General features: G+C 41.0%; 1 protein-coding gene and 1 pseudogene across 15 annotated transcripts in view; one reads left to right on the top strand and one right to left on the bottom strand.

Annotated features, from left to right (window-relative positions):
* Window positions 1–23438, top strand: part of ARHGAP26 (Rho GTPase activating protein 26) — a 451561-nt gene that overhangs the window by 143032 nt on the left and 285091 nt on the right. For all 15 annotated transcript variants that reach the window (XR_012382106.1, XR_012382105.1, XM_073905517.1 and 12 more), the window contains exon 11: window positions 14020–14098. Coding sequence is in view for 13 of the 15 variants with exons in the window: in XM_073905517.1 (XP_073761618.1) it covers window positions 14020–14098 (79 nt within the window). In the remaining 2 variants the exon portion in view is untranslated. The remainder of the gene's footprint in view (window positions 1–14019; window positions 14099–23438) is intronic.
* On the bottom strand, window positions 15311–15603 carry LOC112808964 (large ribosomal subunit protein eL37 pseudogene; annotated as a pseudogene).

The following is a 23438-nucleotide window of genomic DNA, read 5'->3' as shown; positions in this document are numbered from 1 at the left end:
ATTCCAGCAGGTCAATATTTTTGAGTTGATTACATCAGCATGTTTTACTGTGTGGTGGGAACCACCTGCACTCAGCATCCACAGGGGTGCTTGTTAGAACTACAGCTTCTTGGCCCTGCCCCAGACCTACACAGCCCGTCTGACTCTCCTGGAGGGAGACTCTGAAATTCATTTTTGGAACAGGCTCTTCATTTGTCCTTTATTCTCACTAATAATTGGTGCATTAAACACCATGCCTATCACAATACAGATTTTTCAGAGTATAAGAAACGTTTCCTTATTAAAAACATTGTAACAAGGAACAACAGTAAAACAAAACAGAAACTCAAAAAACTGAGGCTTCTTTATGCAGGAGCTTAATTCTTACCCACATGGAGAAGAGTATAGCCAGTAGAAAAGGTGATTGCCAGCCTCTGATAACAGAGGACCAGGAAAAAAGCAAGAGCAGAAACCGTGGTAAAACTCACTTCTTAAGTTAAAGGTGGAGGAGGGGTGAGGGAAGCAGCAGTAAGAGAACACTTTCTAGAAGCTGAAAGCTGTTCATACATTCTCATGTTATCCTCACTACAGTCGAAGGAGGATTGTGCTCCAATTAGTCCACGTTACTGGTGAGGAATCTGTAGTTCAGAGGTGTGAGTCTTCCCCCCAGGCTCAGGAGGGATTTGAACTGAGGTGCATGGGCGCTCACCACAGGGCACCTTGCTGCCTCAAAACTGAGGATATGTTATAAACGTTTCCAGCGTTAAGCCCAGGGCTGTCGGTACTTGGGTTTCAGAGATACCACTGAGTGTTCAACTTGCTGGATGTGAAATCTGAGAAGTGCTTTCTCACTATAATCACTTGCACGTGGCATCATAAACAAATGGATGAACTAACGCTGCAAGCTAGCTTCTGTTCTTATATTTACTGCCTTGTGACTTCCAGAAAATCCTCCCATGGCTAACAGTTTAAAGAGGCAGTGCAGATAGAGCACAGACACCAGCACGTTGCATACAGGTGTCCCATGAATGCTGTTTTTTGGGGGTACACCTCTTCTCCCTTTTATTTTTAAGGTGACACTCATTTCTGTTTCTCTAGGGAGACTAGCATGAGCCAGAAAGCAACTGTGTCATTTATCAGTTGATTTCATTGTATCCCAGTGCATTGCTGTTTATTTGTTCCTCCTGAAATCCTGATGAAAAGGGGTTAATCTCTGACATTTATGTTCTAAAGGAAGAAGTGCTGTGAGTCTTTGACCCATGAACAAGCTGGAAATCAAATTAACTGTTAATTCAGAGGTATGAGATTTAGATCCATAGTTCTTGAATTTTGTGTCCGAGGTTCTCTGTAAACTGAATACATTTCAGAAATCTACTTTTAATTCTTGTATCTAATTGCTTTTCTTTTGATATCTCTACTAGGCCTATAGTCTCTTCTCAGTATCTCACACCCTTCTATAGTAACTTTACATAATTACCTAATTCCACATATCATATCTTATCTGTCCCTTATTCTCCAGTGCCTTTCTTTGATTCCTTTTCTCAGAACTAGTTTTGGGGGGCTTCAGACCCGAGAATTTGTTGAAGACCACTGGACTCTTCTGAGTAAATATGTCACAGGCTGATGTTTTATGTCTTTGGTTTTCCTTCAAAAGGGTTTTATCGTTACCAACATTGAAAAGTTAACGTTAGTAGAAACTCTTGTGTCTTTCTTCAGTTCCAAAGTGAAAAGTTGTTTAGGTCAAGATATGATGTCCATTAAATCAGTGTGATACTGCTTTGAATTTACCTTCTGTTTTTGTTTTTAAATTCACTTTCAGGACTCTAGCATTAAGACTATTATAGGGCTTTAAATGAGTGTATACAACTTGGAGTAGTTGTAGGATGTTGCCACAATATGGTACAAAGAGGAGTATTTTCTTACTTTCTTAGAAGATGTTTAAGAGTTGAATTGTGTATCCCTCAATTCATATCTTGAACTTCTGATCCCCAGTATCTAAAAATCAATATTATTTGGAAATAGGGTCTTTACAGAGGTCATCAAGTTAAAATTAGGTCATGACGGTAGGCCCTAATCCACTATGACTGATGTCCTTATAAAAAGGGGTAATTTGGATACCAAGTAGATATGTACCCAGGGAGAGCATCATGTGAACATGAAGGCAGAGATAGTAGTGATGTGTCTTCAAGCCAAAGAATACCGAAGACGGCTAGTAAACCCCCAGAAGCTAGGGCAGAGGCATGGAAAGGATTCTCCTTCACATACCTCAACGGGAACCCACCCTGCTAACTGCTTGCTCTTGAACTTCACAGCCTCTAGACCTGTGAGATGCTAAATTTTTGTTGTTGCTGTCACCCAGTTTCCAGTTTGTGGTACTCGGTTAAACCAGTACTAGCAGCAGCAATTCCCCTGACAGCCGTTTAGATGGATGTGCCAGCACACACTTGTTGAATAATCCCATTGGCAAGAAGCCTCACTTCACAAACAGAATATTGACATAAATTATCTTCCCTACTCTGGATACTCTTGATGGTAGCCTAAGCTTTCTTTAGTTTAAAAAAAAAATCATTCTTTCTTATGTCTTAATACAGAAGCTTTCTTTGGTGTTTTTGTATTACCTTGCCATAGTACTGAGCACTTGAAGGTTTATATTTTATATTGGTTAATTGAATAAAGACTAGATTTATTATTTTTTTCCTTGAAGTGTGTCACCTCATTTTGAGGGAGTTCAGTGTAAAATTCGTGGGTAGAAATGGGATTCCATCTAAAAGTAGCTATTAGTGGTAGTGGTATGTGAGTTACTGATACTTGCCAATCGGTGCCTCTCTTCAGTCACTCTGAATAATTAACTCCACCATGCAGCATCCTATGGAAATTAATGAGCAAAAGTAGAGAAAATATTTGTTCAAGCTAAAGGATCATGGTGGCAGTCTTCTCCCAGCATCTCTGGATTTGTTTAAAGAAATTTCTCACAGATGTAACACATGGATATTTTCTTCCATATGTTTTCCAGGAGGAGCCACTAAACCATATGGAAAATAATAGAAATAAAAGACTTCGTTTTGATGCACTGAATCAATGTAGTCTCTTGAGGGGTGGTGTTTATACTTGGGGAAAGGAAACAATTAGAATGCTTTATTTTTTCCAGGACTAGCTGACTCCAACAGAAGTCCCTACATTTGAAGACATTATGTGGAGTACTACACGCCCCATTCCCGGCATTGGCATGGGGGCCAAGACAAGCAATAGTCTTTACCTTCATGGAGTTTGCTTTTGACTTTAGAATGAGCAGACACAAATGCATACACGTACACATTCATGCAACTAAAGTATAAACTGGGATGTTGAGTGTTTCAGCAAACTTGGAGGACCAGAAAGCCGTAGGACAAATGTAACAAACACAGCAGGGACTTAATCCTTCTGTTCTTACAGGGATTGATGGCATGACTGGAATACTCTGAATCCATTCCTTCTCTCCTTCCCTCCCTCCCTCATTGATGAAGCATAACTGCATGCCACAGATTTTACCAACAGTGGAGATTGAAAGTTTAATGAAGCACTATGAATCTACTGGGCTTTCCTTCTTAAAAGCTGTCACCTCACTTTGCTTTCAAACTAAACCTGAAGTCCTCCTAGTGCAAGCTTCCCACGAATAGGTAAAGCAAGACGGCTTTTCCTCTGACCAGCACCAACCTGATGTGCCACACCCACCATCAACTCTTCTGTCGTTCCACTGTATGTCCTGTGCATTTGCACAGTATGTGAGCTTTTCGTGGTAGTGGTTGGCTGGTTGTTAAATTAGGTAGGTTCTGTATACCTCTGTTCAACTCTAAATTTGTGTGTCTGGTCATTTGCTTCCAGAGGCATAGCAACATCATTTTCTACAGTTTATAATACAGTACCTTGTGTGTGTGGTTGTTTATTTTGTTTCTTATGGACATGTAATTTTTGAGTTAGACTATTTGTTCTTATCTTTGGGACTTTGGTGAACTATTTTGTAAGATACTACAGGAGCTTAATCATGTTGGATGCTATCTAAATTCAAACTTGAGCAAATACTCAGATAATCTGCATTCCAGTATAGGTAGGATGAAAAAAATTCCACGAAAATGAAAGGTTGGTTAAAGTAAGAATAGTGGAGGCTTGGAAGATTTACAGATCTGAGAGTCGGTGCGACTGGGCAAGGGCTAATCATACCTCCCTTGTAGGATTGTTTTGAAGATGGAATATGATAATACTCCTTCCTGATGCAGTCCTGTGTTGGAGAAAGTTGTGCTTTTGAATTTTTTGTCTCTACTCCAGTACCTGGGAATTCATTGTTCTTATATTGAAACTTTGCTTTGGTGGATGTTTCTTTGAACCTGTTTTTTTTTTCCTTTTTGATGTTGTTCCTTTTCCTACAGTGTAATGATTTTTCAAGTCCTCTATAAACTAAGAGTGAATACAGGTTTATTAAATGTATATGTGCAAAGGGGCTGCTAGGGGAAGCTTCCGTTTTCAAATTATGTATGTGGTAACACACTATTTGTATGTATCTCCTATATAAGGTAAAAAGTTTTATGCCTTTCTTTATGATTTATTATCTCAAAAGGGAACTGTACCAAGTTAAAATAATACTGTTGCTTCTAATTTGGTATGTGTTATGTGTGTATGCACTTGTTTGTATGTGTTGGTGAGGTTGTGTGAGTGTAGGATGGTATGTGTTTTCCAAAAAAGATCACATTATGTAACAGACTTGCTGCAGTGCTCAACCTCTAGATGGCAGTTTTGTATATTTATTAGTAACTATTAAGGTCTAGTTGAAAATCAGCTGTCCTTTATACGTCAACAATTAGGAGTCAGTGTGTGTGTGGGGGGGTGTGTTTGTGCGCTAGACAAGAAATGATGTGAATTACTCCTTAAAGAAAAGTATTCTAAATGATTCATTCTTTGTCTAGAAATTCCTTCCTCTCACCCTTTTGTGATGGATCATTTCATACCTGCTTCCCTGTAAAAGCAAGCATGCTCCAGTTAACCAAGCCTCTGTTTAAACATTACATTTTACCTTGCTTTTTAAATGAAAAGTGTCAGGCTCTTTGCTTCAGGGACGGCTTATTTCAGATGGTGAAGAAAACAGATGTGTGATTTTGGCTGTCCGATGGTGTGCTGAGCACCAGGCAGACCTGCCTTTCCCTCTTGGTGCAGGGTGCCTTTATCTTTTGCAACAGATGAATCTCTTTTTCCTGGTTTCAGACTTCCCCTCCCGCCCCTCCCCTTCTCACCCCTGGTTTGAAATAATATTTGATTTTGCCTTTCCTGGTGGTTGGATTAGAGTGCTGGTCTCAGTATCACTGACATTTCAGACAGGAAATGGCTTTTCCTTCCTCAAAGGGTGTTCTGCTCTAACTTCCATACTTGGGTGGGAGTAAACTGGCGGGGAGGGGGGAAGTATTGTGCTTTCTGGATTGCTTCTTGGCTCTCTGTAAAATAAGCCAGTTGAAAAGTTCTTGGAATCTTAAATATTCATGCAGTTTGAACTTGTCATCGAGTGGTCTTCCTCTTCTTCTTTTTTGTAAATTAACTGAGAGAATGTTTACTCTTTGACTCTGGTTTAAGTAAGAATGGGACATGGTGGCTCATGGCTTTTACGAAGGGAGACTGGGGCGACCTTATTTGTACTCCTTGGTCTGCATACTGAAATTTGTTTTGCTAATGGCAAATGCCAGTTTAGTAGCCAACTTCTAAGTATTAAATGAGCTTTTTAAAAAATCTAAACCAAAGTGTTGCTGTTAAATAAGATCTTGAGAGAGGAAACGAGTCCATCAGTAAACTCCACTTACTTACATTTCTATTCACTATGAGCTAGAAAAGTAAAAATAAAAAATTGATACATGAACTAATACATTTCTTGAATTAGACAATTTTTTCAGTTTGTTATCAATGGTAGTAACAAGTATTTTTGTTCTCCCTGAGTTTTGCTCATTTTGGCAATTAATAATGCTGTCTCTGGCTGCTGCTGTGTTAAAATTTGCTCACTCCTATGTTCCCGGTACCTAGCGTCATGGCTGGCCCATAGTAGGCACTCAGTATATGTTTCTTTAAGGATAATGCAGCTTCATGTGCCAAAGATTTCTTTATTTGGGCTTCCTGGTGTTTTACGACAGCACTTTCCTTCAAAATAAAAATGTGGGAAGTTATTTGATATGATTGGCAATATTTACTCTTGAGAGTATCATTACTGCTATGGTGCTCATTATTTTAGGACCTTTCCTCTCAAGAGGTTAATGCTGTAGGCTGTAATATGTTATAATTTATTCATTATTAGGATCAGATCCTTCCTAAATTGATGAGAACTCTGCTTCTGAAAACTTGTTAAGGTAGGTGTGTGTGTGTGTGTGTGTGTGTGTGTGTGTGTGTGTGAGTGTGTGAGAGAGAGAGAGAGAGAGAGAGAGCGAGAGCGAGTGCGCACAAGCTATGCTTCCTCTTTCTCCTTCCCTCCCCGTAAGGCTTAAGGAGCTGGTCACCATGGATCCCAGGGCCCATACACTGCATGCACATGGGGGCAGTACAGTATTGTGCTTACATATGGGCTTTGCTTCAGAGTCAGCTGACTGGGTTCAAGTTGACACTTTGCCGCGTACTAGTGGTATGACATTTTGCAAGTTTTTTAAAGAGGTATAATGCTAATACCTACTTTATAAGGTTATTTTGAAGAATAAACGATAAGGCAAGTAAAGTCCTTAGCACAGTGCTTAGCACATAGTAAATACTCAGTAAATATTAGTCACAGTTAATGGGCCACTAGTTTGCAGCTTCCGGTTTCTCGCTCAGTTTCTCTGTCTCTTACCTATAGCCTACTTATATCCTTCTCATGCGGAAGGATGTGTAATCACAGGGACCTTCAGTGGATCATTGTCTCGGTGCTGTAGAGTGGTGCATATTTATAACTTTTTATCTCTGCGTATATTGATGTTGCCCTCCAGTGATGACACTGGGTCCTGAGTATTGGGAAAAAAGGGGAAGTAGCCCACGTTCCTCCTTTTTTGAAGAGCTGGAGATGCTCTGCTGAATTTGGCTGTGAAGTGAATCAAGAATACAAACATGCATTGCTGTTGGTTCTAATGCATCAGATGACTTTCTAATATGCCCCCATAACTTGGGGTGGAGCTCAGGCAGAGATAGACAGAGACACTAGAAGTTGCAAACTGGCGGTCCACAGACATGTTTGGTTTGGCTGGAGTGGTGTTTGAACCAACATGCTGAAGTTGGAAAAATCTGTAAATCCCCCCTCTCCCTGTGCCAGATGTTTACAGAGCTGAGGAGTGGGTGCCTCCTTTAGGTGGGCCATCTACTCTCCACTTTGCTGCAGTCCCCACCATGCCCTGTTGTTTCACTGTGATGACGGGTGACCTCCGCCGCTTTGCCTTGCCCTTGCACCGTTATTTTTCCCATAGAGGGGAAGTCCTCTTTTGTTCCTATGACTATCAAAAAGTAAATGTGCAGGGCGCCTGGGTGGCTCAGTTGGTTAAACGACTGCCTTCGGCTCAGGTCATGATCCTGGGGTCCCGGGATCGAGTCCCGCATCGGGCTCCCTGCTCAGCAGGGAGTCTGCTTCTCCCTCTGACTCTCTTCCCTCTCGTGCTCTCTCTCTATCTCATTCTCTCTCTCAAATAAATAAATAAAATCTATAAAAAAAAATTAAAAAAAAAAGTAAATGTGCAAAAGAAAAAATAAAGGGCTGCATGTTATAAGGAAAATGACACTGAACCTATTTTCCTTGGGGCAATAAATAATCTTTTTATTCAATTTCACTCCTTTTGCTTACTTGCTGTTCTCTTTTGACGTTTGAGTCTGTAATCTCATAGACAAGAAAGCAATGTCATTCTCTAAGATTATTTGGCATGACTTTGGCCATATCTTTGTGTAAATGAAGATGTCCTGAACCTTGAACCCTAGTAAGGTTGGGAACCTGTTTTCCCAGTAGCATTTTAGAAGCAAAGGACCACTCCCATCCCCAGCACTTGTGCGGCTCTTTTCCACTGTGGATGGCAGCCTGTTCTCCATGCCTGCACCATCCTGTCTTCCTATATAAGCAACTTGACTCTTACATGTGCTGTTGTGCGGATGGAAGCTGGAGGACGAACTCTTGCCAACAGAAGACTTAGAGTCTTATGAATGAGTGACCCCTAGATCTTTGGATCTTTGGAGGTTGATTTAGAAAGACTAGTACTGTTAGATTGTGAGTGTTTGTTTCAGTGGGGTGGAGTCAGCAACAGCATTTCCTTGTCCAGTGGGAAGTGGTGGAGTTGCCAAGCCACTGAGATCACTATTGTTGACTCAGATTCAGGAATAAGATTAGATCAGGAGAGCTGTGGAGTGGCCCTGGAGTCAGGGCTGGTTGTGATTCTGCTTGCTCTCTGCTGCTGAGGAGGCTGTGAGCTGACATCGATGGGCCTCGCTCCTGGATGTGGCATAAAGGGTGCACTGTTTTCCACGGGCTCTTTCTGGAGGCCAGAGTTGAAGGGGATATGGTGCTGGGGCGCGGTTTACCCTGTGACAAATGAGTAATTTTCTGCATTTCCTCCCCTATTGTGTGAGAGGTGGAGTGTCAGCTTAGAGAAAATTGCAGATACTTATTCACGGCTCTAAAGCTGATAAAGATAACAACACTAACCAAAGATTTATTCAGAGTCAAAATGAGGTGCCATATCTTACCTTGTATCTTAGGATTGAGCTCTAGAAAGGATTGCAAGTCCTTTGTTACTTCTCCCAGCTAGTGGGCTCCTTGGCAAATTATCTAGAATTTGCTAAAGACCCCTTGTTTGTCATCAGTTATCCGACATTAATTCCAAAAGGGGGAAGTAGGCCACTTTGATGCTTTACTCAGGAGGAAGAAGGAAATGGCCATGATGTCAGAGCCTGTGTGTCAGTGCAGCCCCTGGCCTGGCTCCCTTTGTAGTAGAGGTGTGATTTTCAGTGCTGTGTGTGTGTGTCGGGGGTGGGGTCATGTGTATCAGAAGCACCTGTGGCTGGTTTCTTTTCCTTTTTAAACTATATACACCTGCCCTTCTTCCTCCGTAATTTTGATCCTCCTACACACTTGCCATCTTTTTCCCTCCACCTGCCCCAGTGATAACAACTAATTTTGGGAGCATTTACAGTGTGTCTGACACTTTGAAACACTTCATAAATATCTCGTTTAACCTTCACAATGACTCCTGGAAGTAGGTACTGTTTAAATCTGGTTTGTAAAGAAGAGTATAGAGTAGTTCAGTTACTCGTCCACTAGGCGCTTACACAGCTATGAAACACCAGTGTCAGGATAACTAGTGAGCGTAAGTTACTGATGACAAGGCCTATCTCTTCCGTATTTAAAAGGGTTTTTTTTTTTTTTCTTATTGAGGTGTAATCACAGTAAGATGCACAAATCTTAAGTCTGTATCTTTATGACTACCCCCCCCGCCCCTGTACCTATATAATCACCCAGATCAGGTTATAGAACATTGCTGTTACCTGAGGAGGTTTCCTTCCAGTCATCATCATTCCTGTTCCCCCAAGATGAAGTCACTGTTCTGAATTCTGTCACCATAGATGACTTGGACTAGTGTTTGAACATGGTATCAGTGGACTCACTGTTAGTAGTTTGTGTCTGGATTCTTTCTTTCATTTCAAATATAAACAATTTATTCTCCTAGACGGACATTTGAGATTTTTGTTGTAAAGCTTGGCCGTTAAGAATAAAACAGCATTCTTGAATGTGTCTGTTGATGGACATATGCACTCATTTCTCTTGGATGTATGCATAGACGTAGAATTGCTAGGTCATACAGCAGGTGAGGTATATGTTTAGTTTTAGTAGATAACGTCAAAATGGTGTTATCAGTTCTGTTTCTAGCAGTGTATGAGAGTTCCACTAGCTCTGCATTCTTGCCAGTACTTGGTATTAGTGGTCTTCTGAATACTCTCCATTTAATGGGTGTTTGTTCTATTTCATTGTGGTTTCATTTGCACTTCCTTGAAGAGCCATCATGTTGGGCCCTGTTTCTTATGTTTGTTGGCCATTTGTGTGTCCTTCATGAAGCACCTATTCATGTCTTTTATCCATTTTATTAATTAGGTTCATTTTTTTCTTATTTGTTGGCATTCTTTACATATTCTGGTTAAGAGTCTCACTGGAGATATAAACTACAACATCTCTTTCTCTGTAGTTTGCCTTTTCACTCTTTTTATGGTACCTTTTTATGAATGAAAATTATTCATTTTGGTGAAGCCTAATTTCCTCATATTTTTTCTTTATGATTACTGCTTTCAAATTTTATTTTTTTAAAGATTTTACTTATTTGTTTGAGAGAGAGCATGGGTGGGGGGGAGGGGCAGAGGGAGAGGGGAAAGCAGACTCTCCACTGAGCAGGGAGCCTGATCTCAGGATCCTGAGCTGAAGGCGGATGCTTAACAGACTGAGCCACCCAGGCGCCCCCATGATTAGTGTTTTTTGTGTTCTTTTAAAAAACTCATCACCTTTCCATGTCTTGAGTATTTTGAGGCAGAAAAAATGTGGAGAATCACTGCTGTAGAAAGTGAGCCATAGTCACACTGGACATCATCATATTCTTTTTTGGATTGGTTGTTTGAATGGTGTTGTTGTGATCATATTTATGAAACACTTTAGGCTTTACAGAGCCCTTTATTGTTTGATCTTATTTGATACCATGCAGGAATTCTCTGTGGTACTTAGAGGAGGGCCTGATCCTTTTTGATGGCGGAGAACTTGGGTGTTCAATATCTGCTCTCTGTGGACTAGGGCACCTTCACATTTGCTGTGGTCTTGTTTGCAAGGATGAAGCAATAGACTGCTGGGTTGAGATTCTGGCTCTGTGACTGTAGACAAGGTACTTAACCTAGTTGAGCCTTGTGTTTTTTTTTTTTTTTTTTTTCTATCTGCCCAATGGGATAATGAGAGTATACCTACCTCATGATGTAGTTGTCAGGATTAAATGAATTAATTTATATATAGTGCTTAGCACAGTATCTGACATACCCTCCTAGGTTATTATTATTATAGTTTTTATTCCATTATGATGTTTGATAGTATCATGATTCTTTGTAGAGCTAGAGAGAGCTCATTTACTCTTACTCCAGTTCTCTTTCATTGTTTTATATTTTCCCTTTTTCATTGCATACTCCTCTCTGGAGAGTTCTGTTTCTCTTTCCCCCTCTCCATTTTTGTTTTGAAAAGCCAGATGCATTTAAAACATGAACTAAGCTGATGCCCCTAGGAAAGTATGCTGTCTTACAGGGACTGACATGGAAAGTACAGGGTCATAGGGAGTTTTGCTTGCTTTATTTTGTTTTGAGGAATGGTGGCTAGTAGGGACATAGGGAGGGGGAATATGGAAAGAAACTTACTGCTTGATTCCAAAATAAAGTTGACTCTTTCACCTTGGTTCTTGGAAATTCACACATAAGAGATTTATGTAATTACGGTTTAAATTATAATGAAGGAACAGAAACTTGGAGCCAAAGGAGTGTTTCCTAGATGCCTAGAAAGGATAGTACTGTGATCCAGATATACGTACATGAGACTGAGAGAAAATTACCTGAACTTGGGGCGGGGGGGTGGGGGGTGATAGGATTAGAACTAAGCATATTAAATCCACTTTATTCAGTTCTGTACTACCCCCTCCTACAAAAAAGGGGAACAAAACCACATGTGGAAAAGAACTTACATTTTGATATTTCTTCTTGAAATGAAAACAAATCCTGTTGACTTTCCTGGTTACTAAGGCCAAGTGGCCTCTGAGTTTGTCTGAACTTCCTCTTTGTGGCTCAGGGTGGAAATCTCACACTGTGTGCCATGAAGTTGATGTGACATCTGCAGGGTCCCTAAAATCTTGGTATGCTAGGCAACTATTTTGGTCTCACTGTTTGCTGGTGAGCACCTAGCAGGAAATGAACTGGAGACTTGTTGGCTGCTTGACCCTAGTGTATACCAGAGAGTGTCTTTGCTCTTTAGTGTGGGGGGACAGGAAGGATAGGGTGGGGGCCTGTGGGCAGCCCAGGGCAGTGGGTCTCAGCCCTAACTGTGCATCAGGATCACCTGGGGAGTTGGTTAAGATCCAAGTTCCCAGGCCCAGCCCAGAAATTCAGATTCAGTAAGGTGGTTTCAGGTTGAGAATCTCCATTTTAAGGGAATGCCTGATTGTGAAGCTGGTGGTCCAGGCACAACACTTGGAGCAACACTCAAAGATTCAGGTCCAGGGACTTGAGAGTTGTGCAGTGGACTGCAGGTTCGTAGACTTTTTTCTCTAAGCCATTAAATCATTGCGCTTGAGGTTGAAGAATAGAATCAGTCTGCCATGCCTGCAAGCCAAGGATCAGCTCTGTAGAGCCATGACTGCCAGTAGTCTGCAGACAATGGGTCTGGTGTACTGCATGGGCTCATGGTGGGAAATGGGCATTTGGGTTTGAGAATGAGAATTTCTGAGAAGAGGAGGGAGGGCCCTGGCAGGGACTGGAGAAAAGGCTTACTGTATTTTCTGAGTCCTCTCTGTGTTAGGGTGCCACTGCTCAGGATCGCCTTCACAGGAAGGACTGCCTCTGGGGAATTAATGTCCTCAGGCTCAACACCTTCACTCATCCACCCGCATACCCAGCTACCACCACTATTGTCCACCTCCACCCGTACATACACACAACACATGCATACACACTTACACCACACCCCAGTGCCCCTCGAGTCCCCAACCCCCTTGTACTTATATGCTTACGTCTTTGGAAATGTTTTTCCTTAAGGGATATTGAGGGATAATCAATGAAAAGAAGCAGATGTAATATTTAAAATACGGTCAACATAAATAGATCTAGCATATTCAATGGAACTGTGGAAATAAGTCAGGACCAGTGATTATATGGGTCAGAATGAATAGACTCGTGCTGAACAGGGTATAGCCAGGCCCATATGTGTTTCATTACCATACTGTTCTGGGATCATTAATGGTACCACAGACTAAGATGGCAATAGGACTTCATTCTTGCTTAATGGACCTCTTAATTCCTTTTAGGCTTTCTCAAACTTTAAAGATGAGGATTTAAATCAGTAGTTCTTAACTTTTTGAGGGTTGCAGTCTTTTGTGATAATGGGTGAGGTTGAACTGTTAATACAGAAAAATATATATACATTTGGAGATGGAAGTGTGGTTTATAGACTCTCTTGGACCCATCTGTGGACCCTAAGAACTCCTGCTTTAATGAGCACAGAGGGCTTTTAGCCCCATCTCCCAAGGACATTTTCATGGCTCAAGTCTCTATTTGTAGAGTGCCATCTGTAAGGGGAACTCAACAAATACCATTTGGTATTGTGTGCAAGCTTTCTGGAGGGTTTGTGTTCAGTTAGAAAGAGCAAGCAGATTTCAGTGAGAGGGTGAAAAGAGGTAATGCATGTAAAGAACTTATTACCTGACATGACAAGTATTCACTTAAAAAATGATATACATTTAATATAATTACAAAGCCAGTTACCTTCATAAAACATCTCCATGTCAAAAGGAGTTTAGAAGCCTTAGCTTAGAGGTTAGGAGACCAGGGTCCCCCCAGCTTGGTTGTTTCACCTCTTTTTAATCTTGAGTCCAGTAATTCTGTTCACTTGAATACGTACGAATTGCAATCCTACTGTGAGTAAAATTCTCTGTTAGGCATTTTGGAGAATAGGAGTGAATAAGACCTCAAGAAACAAACAGGGTCTAAAGGAATCACTTTAATCATTTGTGTCCCTTAACAGTATGGTAATGAAACACACATGGGCCTGGCCATACCCTGTTCATGTCTGCTCTGTTTTTTCCTACCTCCCTGAGGGAGATGGGTTTATTGAGGAGCATTCGGAAGATGACTTTGCTTTCTGAGACTGGAAGGCAGCTCTGAAAAGCTGTGTGTGTGCCTGACTTCGTGTTGTTAATCCCAGCAACACCTCAGTCTGTTGTATGGGTGTTTCTTGAAGTTTCACCTTCGTCAAGCTCTCTCTACCTGTGGCACTGGGTTCATGTCTGTCTCCTCCTTTCTCCACAGGCCAGGGGTTATCACCATGCAGGCGTTGTCGGAAGAGGACCGGAGGCTCTGGATGGAAGCCATGGATGGCCGGGAGCCTGTAAGTAACACTTCAGGGAAGTAGAACAGAAATATAGGCCGTGAGTTGTTTGTTGCTTCCCAAGTGCAGTGATTTTTGCTCTTGATCTAAAACCTTGGTTTCTCAAGACCAGTGTACCAGAGGGCATCTTTTACTCTTGAACTAACTTTCGTCGATAGTGATATTGCTTTTGTGTGGCTGCAGTCCCTGAGCTTTGGTCTCTCAGTCCTTCAGGCCTTTCAGGCTATGTGATACTCCCCTTGGCCAAGGCAACTGTAGTGTCCTTAGGTCTCTTATAGGAGGCAGTGTCTGGCTTACTGAATATTGATGTGTCCATGAAGTAGGATGCAAAGCATTATCTCAAACCTGTTTGAGTAGGATAAATGATTCTAAAAGTGTATACAGATTATGTTGTGTTTTTTTCATCACTTTCTGGTTCAGCCTCCCCTTGCCACGGTAGCCCACATCCCATTATACACAGTGGGATTATCAGTGTAGATGGAAGGATTTAAGCCTTCGTAGTGTGATCTGTGCTCCCATTTTCGAGATGCTGGCCTTTGCTGGTTGATGTAGTTTCATGGTTTTTCTGTGTCTTGTGACATGTAAAACTCACATCAGGGCCCTGGTGCTAAAGATCTCAACTGCAGTGTTCAGCAGATATCAGGGTTATAGAAATCCTAGGAGTACATTCTAACCATGTCCCACAAACAAAAGATAAGAAGAATCCACAGTGTCAACTATAACAGTAGTTATCACTTGCAAAGGCACAGTCCAGAGGGGGGAATGTGTGCAAGGCCATCAGGCCATAGCCTTCATTGAGTACAGAACTCTTTGCATCTAGGTGGGTATCCAGTATAGATGATTACGGTTCATTTGTATGTTTCTTTCTCAGCCTACCCAGGTTAGGTGATCTATATTGATGAATGTATCTTTCTACTTAGCTATTTTGTATATAAACATGAAACTCCATTCCTTCAACTGAGCAGAAACAAATAACTAGTGTTTGGTTATAACATAGAGCAAAATTTAAAGAACCATTTAAAGAGTTTGGAACAGCTAAATTCGAATTGAACATTATTCAATCTTAATTCTTCTGCACTACATGTAAGATACCTCTTGTTTTCTCTAAGTACATTGTTACTGATACACACTCTCAAAGCAGATACACATTTCTATTCTTTTTTTTTTTTTTTTTAACCAGGATGTTTATTGTGTGACTAATTGTTGAAATCCTTAAGATGAACTGGTTGCTGCCACAGCTCCCTTCTTGGGTTGAGGTGGTGTTTCTTTACAGAGTCCAGGCCTGAATCTGCAGTAGACAACTTTTAGGTGCCTGTTTGACCGGTCCCAGTGGTATTTCATCTTTTAGCCTTGGCACTCCAGTTATACTTTCTCTTCCACTTGGCAGGATAGCCACATTTGTCACAGGTCAACTTCTGAAGGTGGTAGGCCTTAGAGCCACAGCGGGGACGCAATGTGTGCATCTTAACATGACGCTTTTCAAATGATGACGTCCCTTTTGTCATTTGGTTTCTGCAGCCAAGACCAAAGAGGCTGGAAGGCACTATCTGTTATATATATATAGCAGATAGACATTTCTGCCATTAGGGTTTTGTGGGCACAATAGCTGCTTGCTGTTAGAGGCCTTTGAAAGCCACTTCCTAAGTTGTCCTTTATCTTTGCTAACATCACCTACCCTTAATTGAGCACTTTTGTGTTTGTAAGTTACAGATTTGGCATATTACATGTCTTAACCCATTTATTCTTCTTAGTACCTTATTAAATAAGTATAATCTTAGGACATCACAAAATACTACCATTTTACAGTTGAAGAAAGTGAGACTTAGGTTCATTAACTTGGCTGAGTAGCACAGACAGTAAGTGACTATAGTGGTAGGGTGCGGGTTAGGTTGCCATAACAAGGAGACTCCAAAGTGTAGTAGCTTAAATAACATAGAAGTTGATTTCTCCAAGCCTGGAAGTGAGCAGTTGGTGCTTTGCAGGGTCATTCTGCCATACTCAACCCATGACTTCCCAGATTGCTCTACTAGTCATTGCTGTTTTTCAACCAGATAATGGAGATGAAAGTATCCAGGACCCAGAGGGTGCACATATCATTTCCATTGGCCCTAACATACTTACATTGGCCACATCTGTCTATGGAGGAGGATGGGAAGTCTAGGTCGAACATAGGCAACCATGGGCTCAGCCAGTACTGGGTATTTTATCACTTCCAGGAAGAAGAAGAGAAAGAAGACTGTAGGGTGGTTGACAGTTTCCATCACAGTGGCAGAGGTAGAATTTGAACCCATGTGAAGCCCTAGACATGTTTGGTTTTTATCATTGATAGAGATGAAATGTGAAATTGCCTTCAGGAATTCTCATTCATTTCCTTTTTATAATACTTTATCTGAGTTTCTTGAATGATTCTTCAATTCTAGGGGAGGAAGTACTCAGGAAGAAAAATCTTGTCAGGGCATACTATTCTTGGAATGGATAAAAACCCCACTGTTTTGGGGTCTCCCCATCCCCCGTAAGCTGCAGTTCTACAACTGCTTCACCAACTCCATTTTAAACCTCCCCCTCCTCCCTCTCCCTACCATTTGATATTTGTTCTCTGTCTGTATGTAATTGGTCTTACTAACCACTTGAGTTTTCCTGCAGATTAACATCTGGCTTCTGCAGATGGAAAGCATGCTGTTGAAAGAAACATCTCCTTGCTCCAGAATGTACACATTAAAACAAGTTTAAACACAAAGTAATGCTGTTTCTAAACATAATATAAAATTATTTCCTCACAGGAACATATAGCTTGCATTGAGAACCACATCTCTGTGTACTTTTAAAGTTTCCTGAAGAGAGAGAAACAGACAGTTGATAACTGCACAAATGGCAGGAATATTAGGCTTAATTTTGTCTCCCATTGCTTAGAGCCTCTAGGGAACATTCTTGGAAATACATACCCAGTAGACAATTAGCAGCTCCAGTTTTAATCACACTCTCCCTAATTAGTTAAATCTATCCCCTTAGAAGTTTTGGCTTTGGTAAGGGAGGCAGAAACCTGTTTCCCTAACTGGTCTTGGAGTATTAGCCTTGTATCAGGGAGATTATAATGGCAGCACCTAACTTTTGTTTTTGTACTTAGAGCTCAATTGTTCTGTGAATCATTATTCGGTGTTGCATCTTTTTTTTTGACTAATGGGTTAAGGAGAAATTTTTTTTTAATTTTTTATTGTTATGTTAATCACCATACACTACATCATTAGTTTTTGATGTAGTGTTCCATGATTCATTGTTTGTGCATAAAACCCAGTGCTCCACGCAGAACGTGCCCTCTTTAATACCCATCACCAGGCTAACCCATCCCCACCCCCCTCCCCTCTAGAACCCTCAGTTTGTTTTTCAGAGTCCATCGTCTCTCATGGTTCGTATCCCCCTCTGATTTACTCCCTTCATTCTTCCCCTCCTGCTATTTTCTTTTTTTTTTTTTTCTTAACATATATTGCATTATTTGTTTCAGAGGTACAGATCTGTGATTCAACAGTCTTGCACAATTCACAGCACTCACCATAGCACATACCCTCCCCAATGTCTATCACCCAGCCACCCCATCCCTCCCACCCCTGACCACTCCAGCAACCCTCAGTTTGTTTCCTGAGATTAAGAATTCCTCATATCAGTGAGGTCATATGATACATGTCTTTCTCTGATTGACTTATTTCACTCAGCATAACACCCTCCAGTTCCATCCACGTCGTTGCAAATGGCAAGATCTCATTCCTTTTGATGGCTGCATAATATTCCATTGTGTATATATACCACATCTTCTTGATCCATTCATCTGTGGATGGACATCTTGGCTCTTTCCACAGTTTGGCTATTGTGGACATTGCTGCTATAAACATTGGGGTACACATACCCCTTCAGATCCCTACATTTGTATCTTTGTGGTAAATACCCAGTAGTGCATTTGCTGGATCGTATGGTAGCTCTATTTTCAACTTTTTGAGGAACCGCCCTACTGTTTTCCAGAGTGGTTGCACCAGCTTGCATTCCCACCAACAGTGTAGGAGGGTTCCCCTTTCTCTGCATCCCCGCCAACATCTGTCGTTTCCTGACTTGTTAATTTTAGCCATTCTGACTGGTGTGAGGTGGTATCTCATTGAGGATTTGATTTGGATTTCCCTGATGCCGAGTGATGTTGAGCACTTTTTCATGTGTCTGTTGGCCATTTGGATGTCTTCTTTGGAAAAATTAATTCTTCTTCTTCTTATTAATTCTTCTTGAAATGTTTGGTAGAATTCCCCTAGGAAGCTATCTGGCCCTGGGCTTTTGTTTGTTGGGAGATTTTTGATGACTGCTTCAATTTCCTTAGTGGTTATAGGTCTGTTCAGGTTTTCTATTTCTTCCTGGTTCAATTTTGGTAGTTGATACATCTCTAGGAATGCATCCATTTCTTCCAGGTTATCTAATTTGCTGGCATAGAGTTGCTCATAATATGTTCTTATAATTGTTTGTATGTCTTTGGTATTGGTTGTGATCTCTCCTCTTCCATTCATGATTTTGTTGATTTGGGTCATTTCTCTTTTCTTTTTGATCAGTCTGGCCAGGGGTTTATCAATCTTGTTAATTCTTTCAAAGAACCACCTCCTAGTTTCGTTGATCTGTTCTACTGTTCTTTTCCTTTCTAGTTCATTGATTTCTGCTCTGCTCTTTATTATTTCTCTTCTCTTGCTGGGTTTAGGCTTTATTTGTTGTTTTTTCTCTAGCTCCTTTAGGTGTAGGATTAGGTTGTGTACTTGAGACCTTTCTTGTTTCTTGAGAAAGGCTTGTATTGCTATATACTTTCCTCTCAGGACTGCCTTTGCTGTATCCCAAAGATTTTGAACAGTTGTGTTTTCATTTTCATGGGTTTCCATGAATTTTTTTTAATTCTTCTTTAATTTCCTGGTTGACCCATTCATTCTTTAGTAGGATGCTCTTTAGCCTCCATGTATTTGAGTTCTTTCCGACTTTCCTCTTGTGATTGAGTTCTACTTTCAAAGCACTGTGGTCTGAAAACATGCAGGGAATAATCCCAATCTTTTGGTAGTGGTTGAGACCTGATTTGTGACCTAGGATGTGATCTATTCTGGAGAATGTTCCATGGGCACTAGAGAAGAGTGTGTATTCCGTTGCTTTGGGATGGAATGTTCTGATTATGTCTGTGAAGTCCATTTGGTCCAGTGTGTCATTTAAAGTCTTTATTTCCTTGTTGATCTTTTGCTTAGATGATCTGTCCATTTCAGTGAGGGGGTGTTAAAGTCCCCCATTATTATTGTATTGTTGTCAATGTGTTTCTTTGCTTTTGTTATTAATTGCCTTATATAATTGGCTGCTCCCATGTTAGGGGCATAGATATTTACAATTGTTAGATCTTCTTGGTGGATAGACCCTTTAAGCAGGATAGAGTGTCCTTCCTCATCTCTTATTACAGTCTTTGTTTTAAAATCTAATTTGTCTGATATAAGGATTGCTACCCCAGCTTTCTTTTGGTGTCCATTAGCATGGTAAATGGTTTTCCACCTCTTCACTTTCAATGTGGGGGTATCTTTGAGTCTAAAATGAGTCTCTTGCAGACAGCACATGGATGGGTCTTGTTTTTTAATCCAGTCTGATAGCCTGTGTCTTTTGATTGGGGCATTTAGCCCATTTACATTCAGGGTAACTATTGAAAGATATGAATTTAGTGCCATTGTATTGCCTGTAAGGTGACTGTTCCTGTATATTGTCTGTGTTCCTTTCTGGTCTAAGCTGCTTTTAGGCTCTCCCTTTGCTTAGAGGACCCCTTTCAATATTTCTTGGAGGGCTGGTTTTGTGTTTGCAAATTCCTTTAGTTTTTGTTTGTCCTGGAAGCTTTTTATCTCTCCTTCAATTTTCAATGAGAGCCTAGCTGGATGTCATATTCTTGGCTGCATATTTTTCTCATTTAGTACTCTGAAGATATCATGCCAGTCCTTTCTGGCCTGCCAGGTCTCTGTGGATAGGTCTGTTGCCAATTTAATGTTTGTAACTTTATAGGTTACATATCTCTTCTCCCGAGCTGCTCTCAAGATTTTCTCTTTGTCTCTGAGACTCGTAAGTTTTACTATTAGATATCGGGGTGTTGACCTATTTTTATTGATTTTGAGAGGGGTTCTCTGTGCCTCCTGGATTTTGATGCCTGTTTCCTTCCCCACATTAGGGAAGTTCTCTGCTATAATTTGCTGCAATATACCTTTTGCCCCTCTCTCTCTTTCTTCTTCTTCTGGGATCCCAATTATTCTAATGTTGTTCCGTCTTACAGTATCACTAATCTCTCGAATTCTGCCCTCGTGATCCAGTAGTTGTTTATCTCTCTTTTTCTCAGCTTCTTTATTTTCCATCATTTGGTCTTCTATATCACTAATTCTCTCTTCTGCCTCATTTATCCTAGCAGTTAGTGCCCCCATTTTTGATTGCACCTCATCAATAGCCTTTTTGATTTCGATTTGGTTAGATTTTAGTTCTTTTATTTCTCCAGGAAGGGTGTCTCTAATAACTTCCACGCTTTTTTCAAGCCCAGCTAGTATTTTTAAAATCATGATTCTGAACTCTAGGGTCCGACATCGTACTAATGTCCGTATTGAGTACGTCCATGGCAGACGGTACTACCTCTTGTTCTTTTTGCTGAGGTGATTTCTTTCGTCTTGTCATTTTGTCCAGAGGAGACTAGATGAATGAGAGAACAAAATGCTAACAGGTTAACAATGTCCCCAGAAAATATACTGTAAACAAATCAGAAAAGACCTGAAACCATGGGAAAAGAAAGGGAAAGAAAGAAAAAAGAAAGAGAAAAAAGAAAAAGAAAAAGATAAAAACAAACAAAAACAGAACAAAACAAAAAAAAAAACAGAATATGATCAGATATGATCAGGCTAGTGCATAGATCAGTGCCACACACTAGATTTTGGGTGTATTTTGGTCTGTTAGAAGATAGTGCCTCCTAAAATTGTAAAGAAAGAAAGACATATATGTACAAAATAAGGGTTGATACAATGAAGGGATGGAAGATGACTGTAAAGATGAAAATTATAAAAGATTTTATAAAAAGAATTGATAAGAAGTTGTTTGAAAAAAGAAAGAAGAAGATTTAACAAAAAAAAAAAAAAGGGAGAGAACGTGATCAGGCAGGAGACTAGAACAAAGCCATACACTAGAGATTTAGGGTATATTTTGATCTGTTAGAGGAAAGTGTTTCTCAAAATTTTAGAGAGAACAACTTATATATATATATGCCAAAAATAAGGGTAACTACTATGAAGGGATAGAATATGACTCTAAAAATGAAAAATAAAAATGTTTTTTTTTAAAAAGGGATAAGATGTTGGTTGAAAAAGGGAAAAAGAAAAATTCAAAAAAAAAGTTAAAATTAACTTTAAAAACTAATGAATCATGGTAAAAAAGCCATGAATTCTATGTGCAGTATTCCCCTAGCGCTGGAGTTCTCCCATTCTCCTTGATCGGTAAACTTGGTCTTGGCTGGCTGTTCTGGCTGATCTTCTAGGGGAGGGGCCTGTTGCCGTGGTTCCCAAATGTCTTTGCCAGGAGGCAGAATTGCCCCGCCCTTGTGAGTCCGGGCTAACTAATATGCTTGGGTTTGCTCTCCGGAGCTTTTGTTCCCTGCAAGCTTTAGGTACAGCTTTGGAGGATGAGAGTGAAAATGGTGGCCTCCCAATCTCTGCCTGGAGGAGCGGAGAACTCGGGGGCCCCGCTCCTCAGTGCGCCCCCAGAGAAAAGCAGTCAATCATTCCTGTCTCCCCGGTCTCCATTCGCACTCCGTGCTCACCCAGCCTATGACCGAGCGTTTCTATCTCTGGCACCGGAATCGGTGTGGAGTCTCCAAACCCAGCAGATCCCTGTGGTGCGCTCCCGCGCCGCTCCTCCTGGGGGGAGGAAGGGGAGTCTCCCCGGCTCTGCCTCTTGTTGGGTCCCTGCTGGAGGAGCAGTGGCCCGACTGTCACCGATCATAGTTTATGGCAACCCTGAGCTGAGAGCCCATGCCTCGGCTCTGTCTCTGCAGCCGGCTTCCCCGCTCTGATACCTGGGAGCTCTGCCGCACCCAGGCATCCCCGGTCTTTCTGTGACCTCGAGGGTCCTGATACCACACTGTCCCACGAGGGTTCTACCTCCTGCTTAGCCACTAGGCCTGACGTTCCTCAGCGGAGCCGACTTCTCAAAGTGCCGGATTTTGTGCTCCGCGGCTCTATCACTTGCCAGAAGCGGCGGAGGCCCCCTCCCCCGCCATCTATCCTCCCGAATATCGCCTCTGATTCACTTCTCTGCACGTCCTACCTTTCAGTAAGTGATCGCTTCTCTGTTCAGAGAGTCGTTGCTACTCTCTTCTTCGGTCTCCTGTTGAGTTCGTAGGTGTTCAGAATGGTTTGATCCCTGTCCAGCTGAATTCCTGAGACCAGACGAAATCCAGGTCTCCTACTCCTCCGCCATCTTGCTCCGCCTCCTCCGTGTTGCATCCTTTTTTTTTTTTTTTTTTTTGGAGGGGGGGGTAACTGGTTTGCACCTTTTTGTTCTTTTATCGTTTAATGACACTTTAGGATGGTTGGTTGGAAAAGCAGGCTAAATGAGGCCTGCATTAGTTGATTTTACACTGTTTTAGCTAATTGTTTTATAAATTACACCTTTTAGTGCTCAGTGACTTTCTAGTTGAAAAGAAATTTTGAACGTCTTTATGGTATTCATGGATATGTAATGGAGGAAGAAATTAGAATTGTTGTTCTGAAATGAGCATTATAGTTTTTATCTATGTTGCGAATTTGAATTCAAATGAAGGAAGCCTCATTTATACTTGGCCTGGCGTGAGAAAAAGCTGAATTTCTTGGCTTATGGAACTTAAAAAAAAAGTTAGGGTATAATAGTTCTGGACCCTCTGAATCCAGAAACTTCTATAATATTGGAGTTGGTTTCTTTTGTGTTGGTGTCATTTCTAGTAGGTTCTTTCCAGATAGTGTGATAGGCTTTCAGACTGTTCCAGGCTTACATTATATTACCAAGAACAGGAGTCAGGAAACTTATTCTGTTAATGGGCCAGATAGTAATTATTTTAGGCTTTAGGAGCATTATGGTCACTATTGCAGCTACTCAACTTTGCTGGTGTAGCTCAAAAGCAGCCATAGACAATGTGTGAATGAATGGGTATGGCTACATTTCTTTCTTTTCTTTTCTTTTCTTTTCTTTCTTTCCTTCTTTCTTTCTTTCTTTCTTTCTTTCTTTCTTTCTTTCTTTCTTTCTTTCTTTCCTTCTTTCTTTCTTTCTTTCTTTCTTTCTTTCTTTCTTTCTTTCTTTC

Source organism: Callorhinus ursinus, unplaced genomic scaffold (assembly GCF_003265705.2).
Source record: "Callorhinus ursinus isolate GAN/ISIS: 27379988/994484 unplaced genomic scaffold, GSC_fseal_2.0 scaffold23, whole genome shotgun sequence".
In the NCBI taxonomy this organism is placed as follows: Eukaryota; Metazoa; Chordata; class Mammalia; order Carnivora; family Otariidae; genus Callorhinus; species Callorhinus ursinus.
This window is presented reverse-complemented; position numbering and strand designations above follow the sequence as displayed.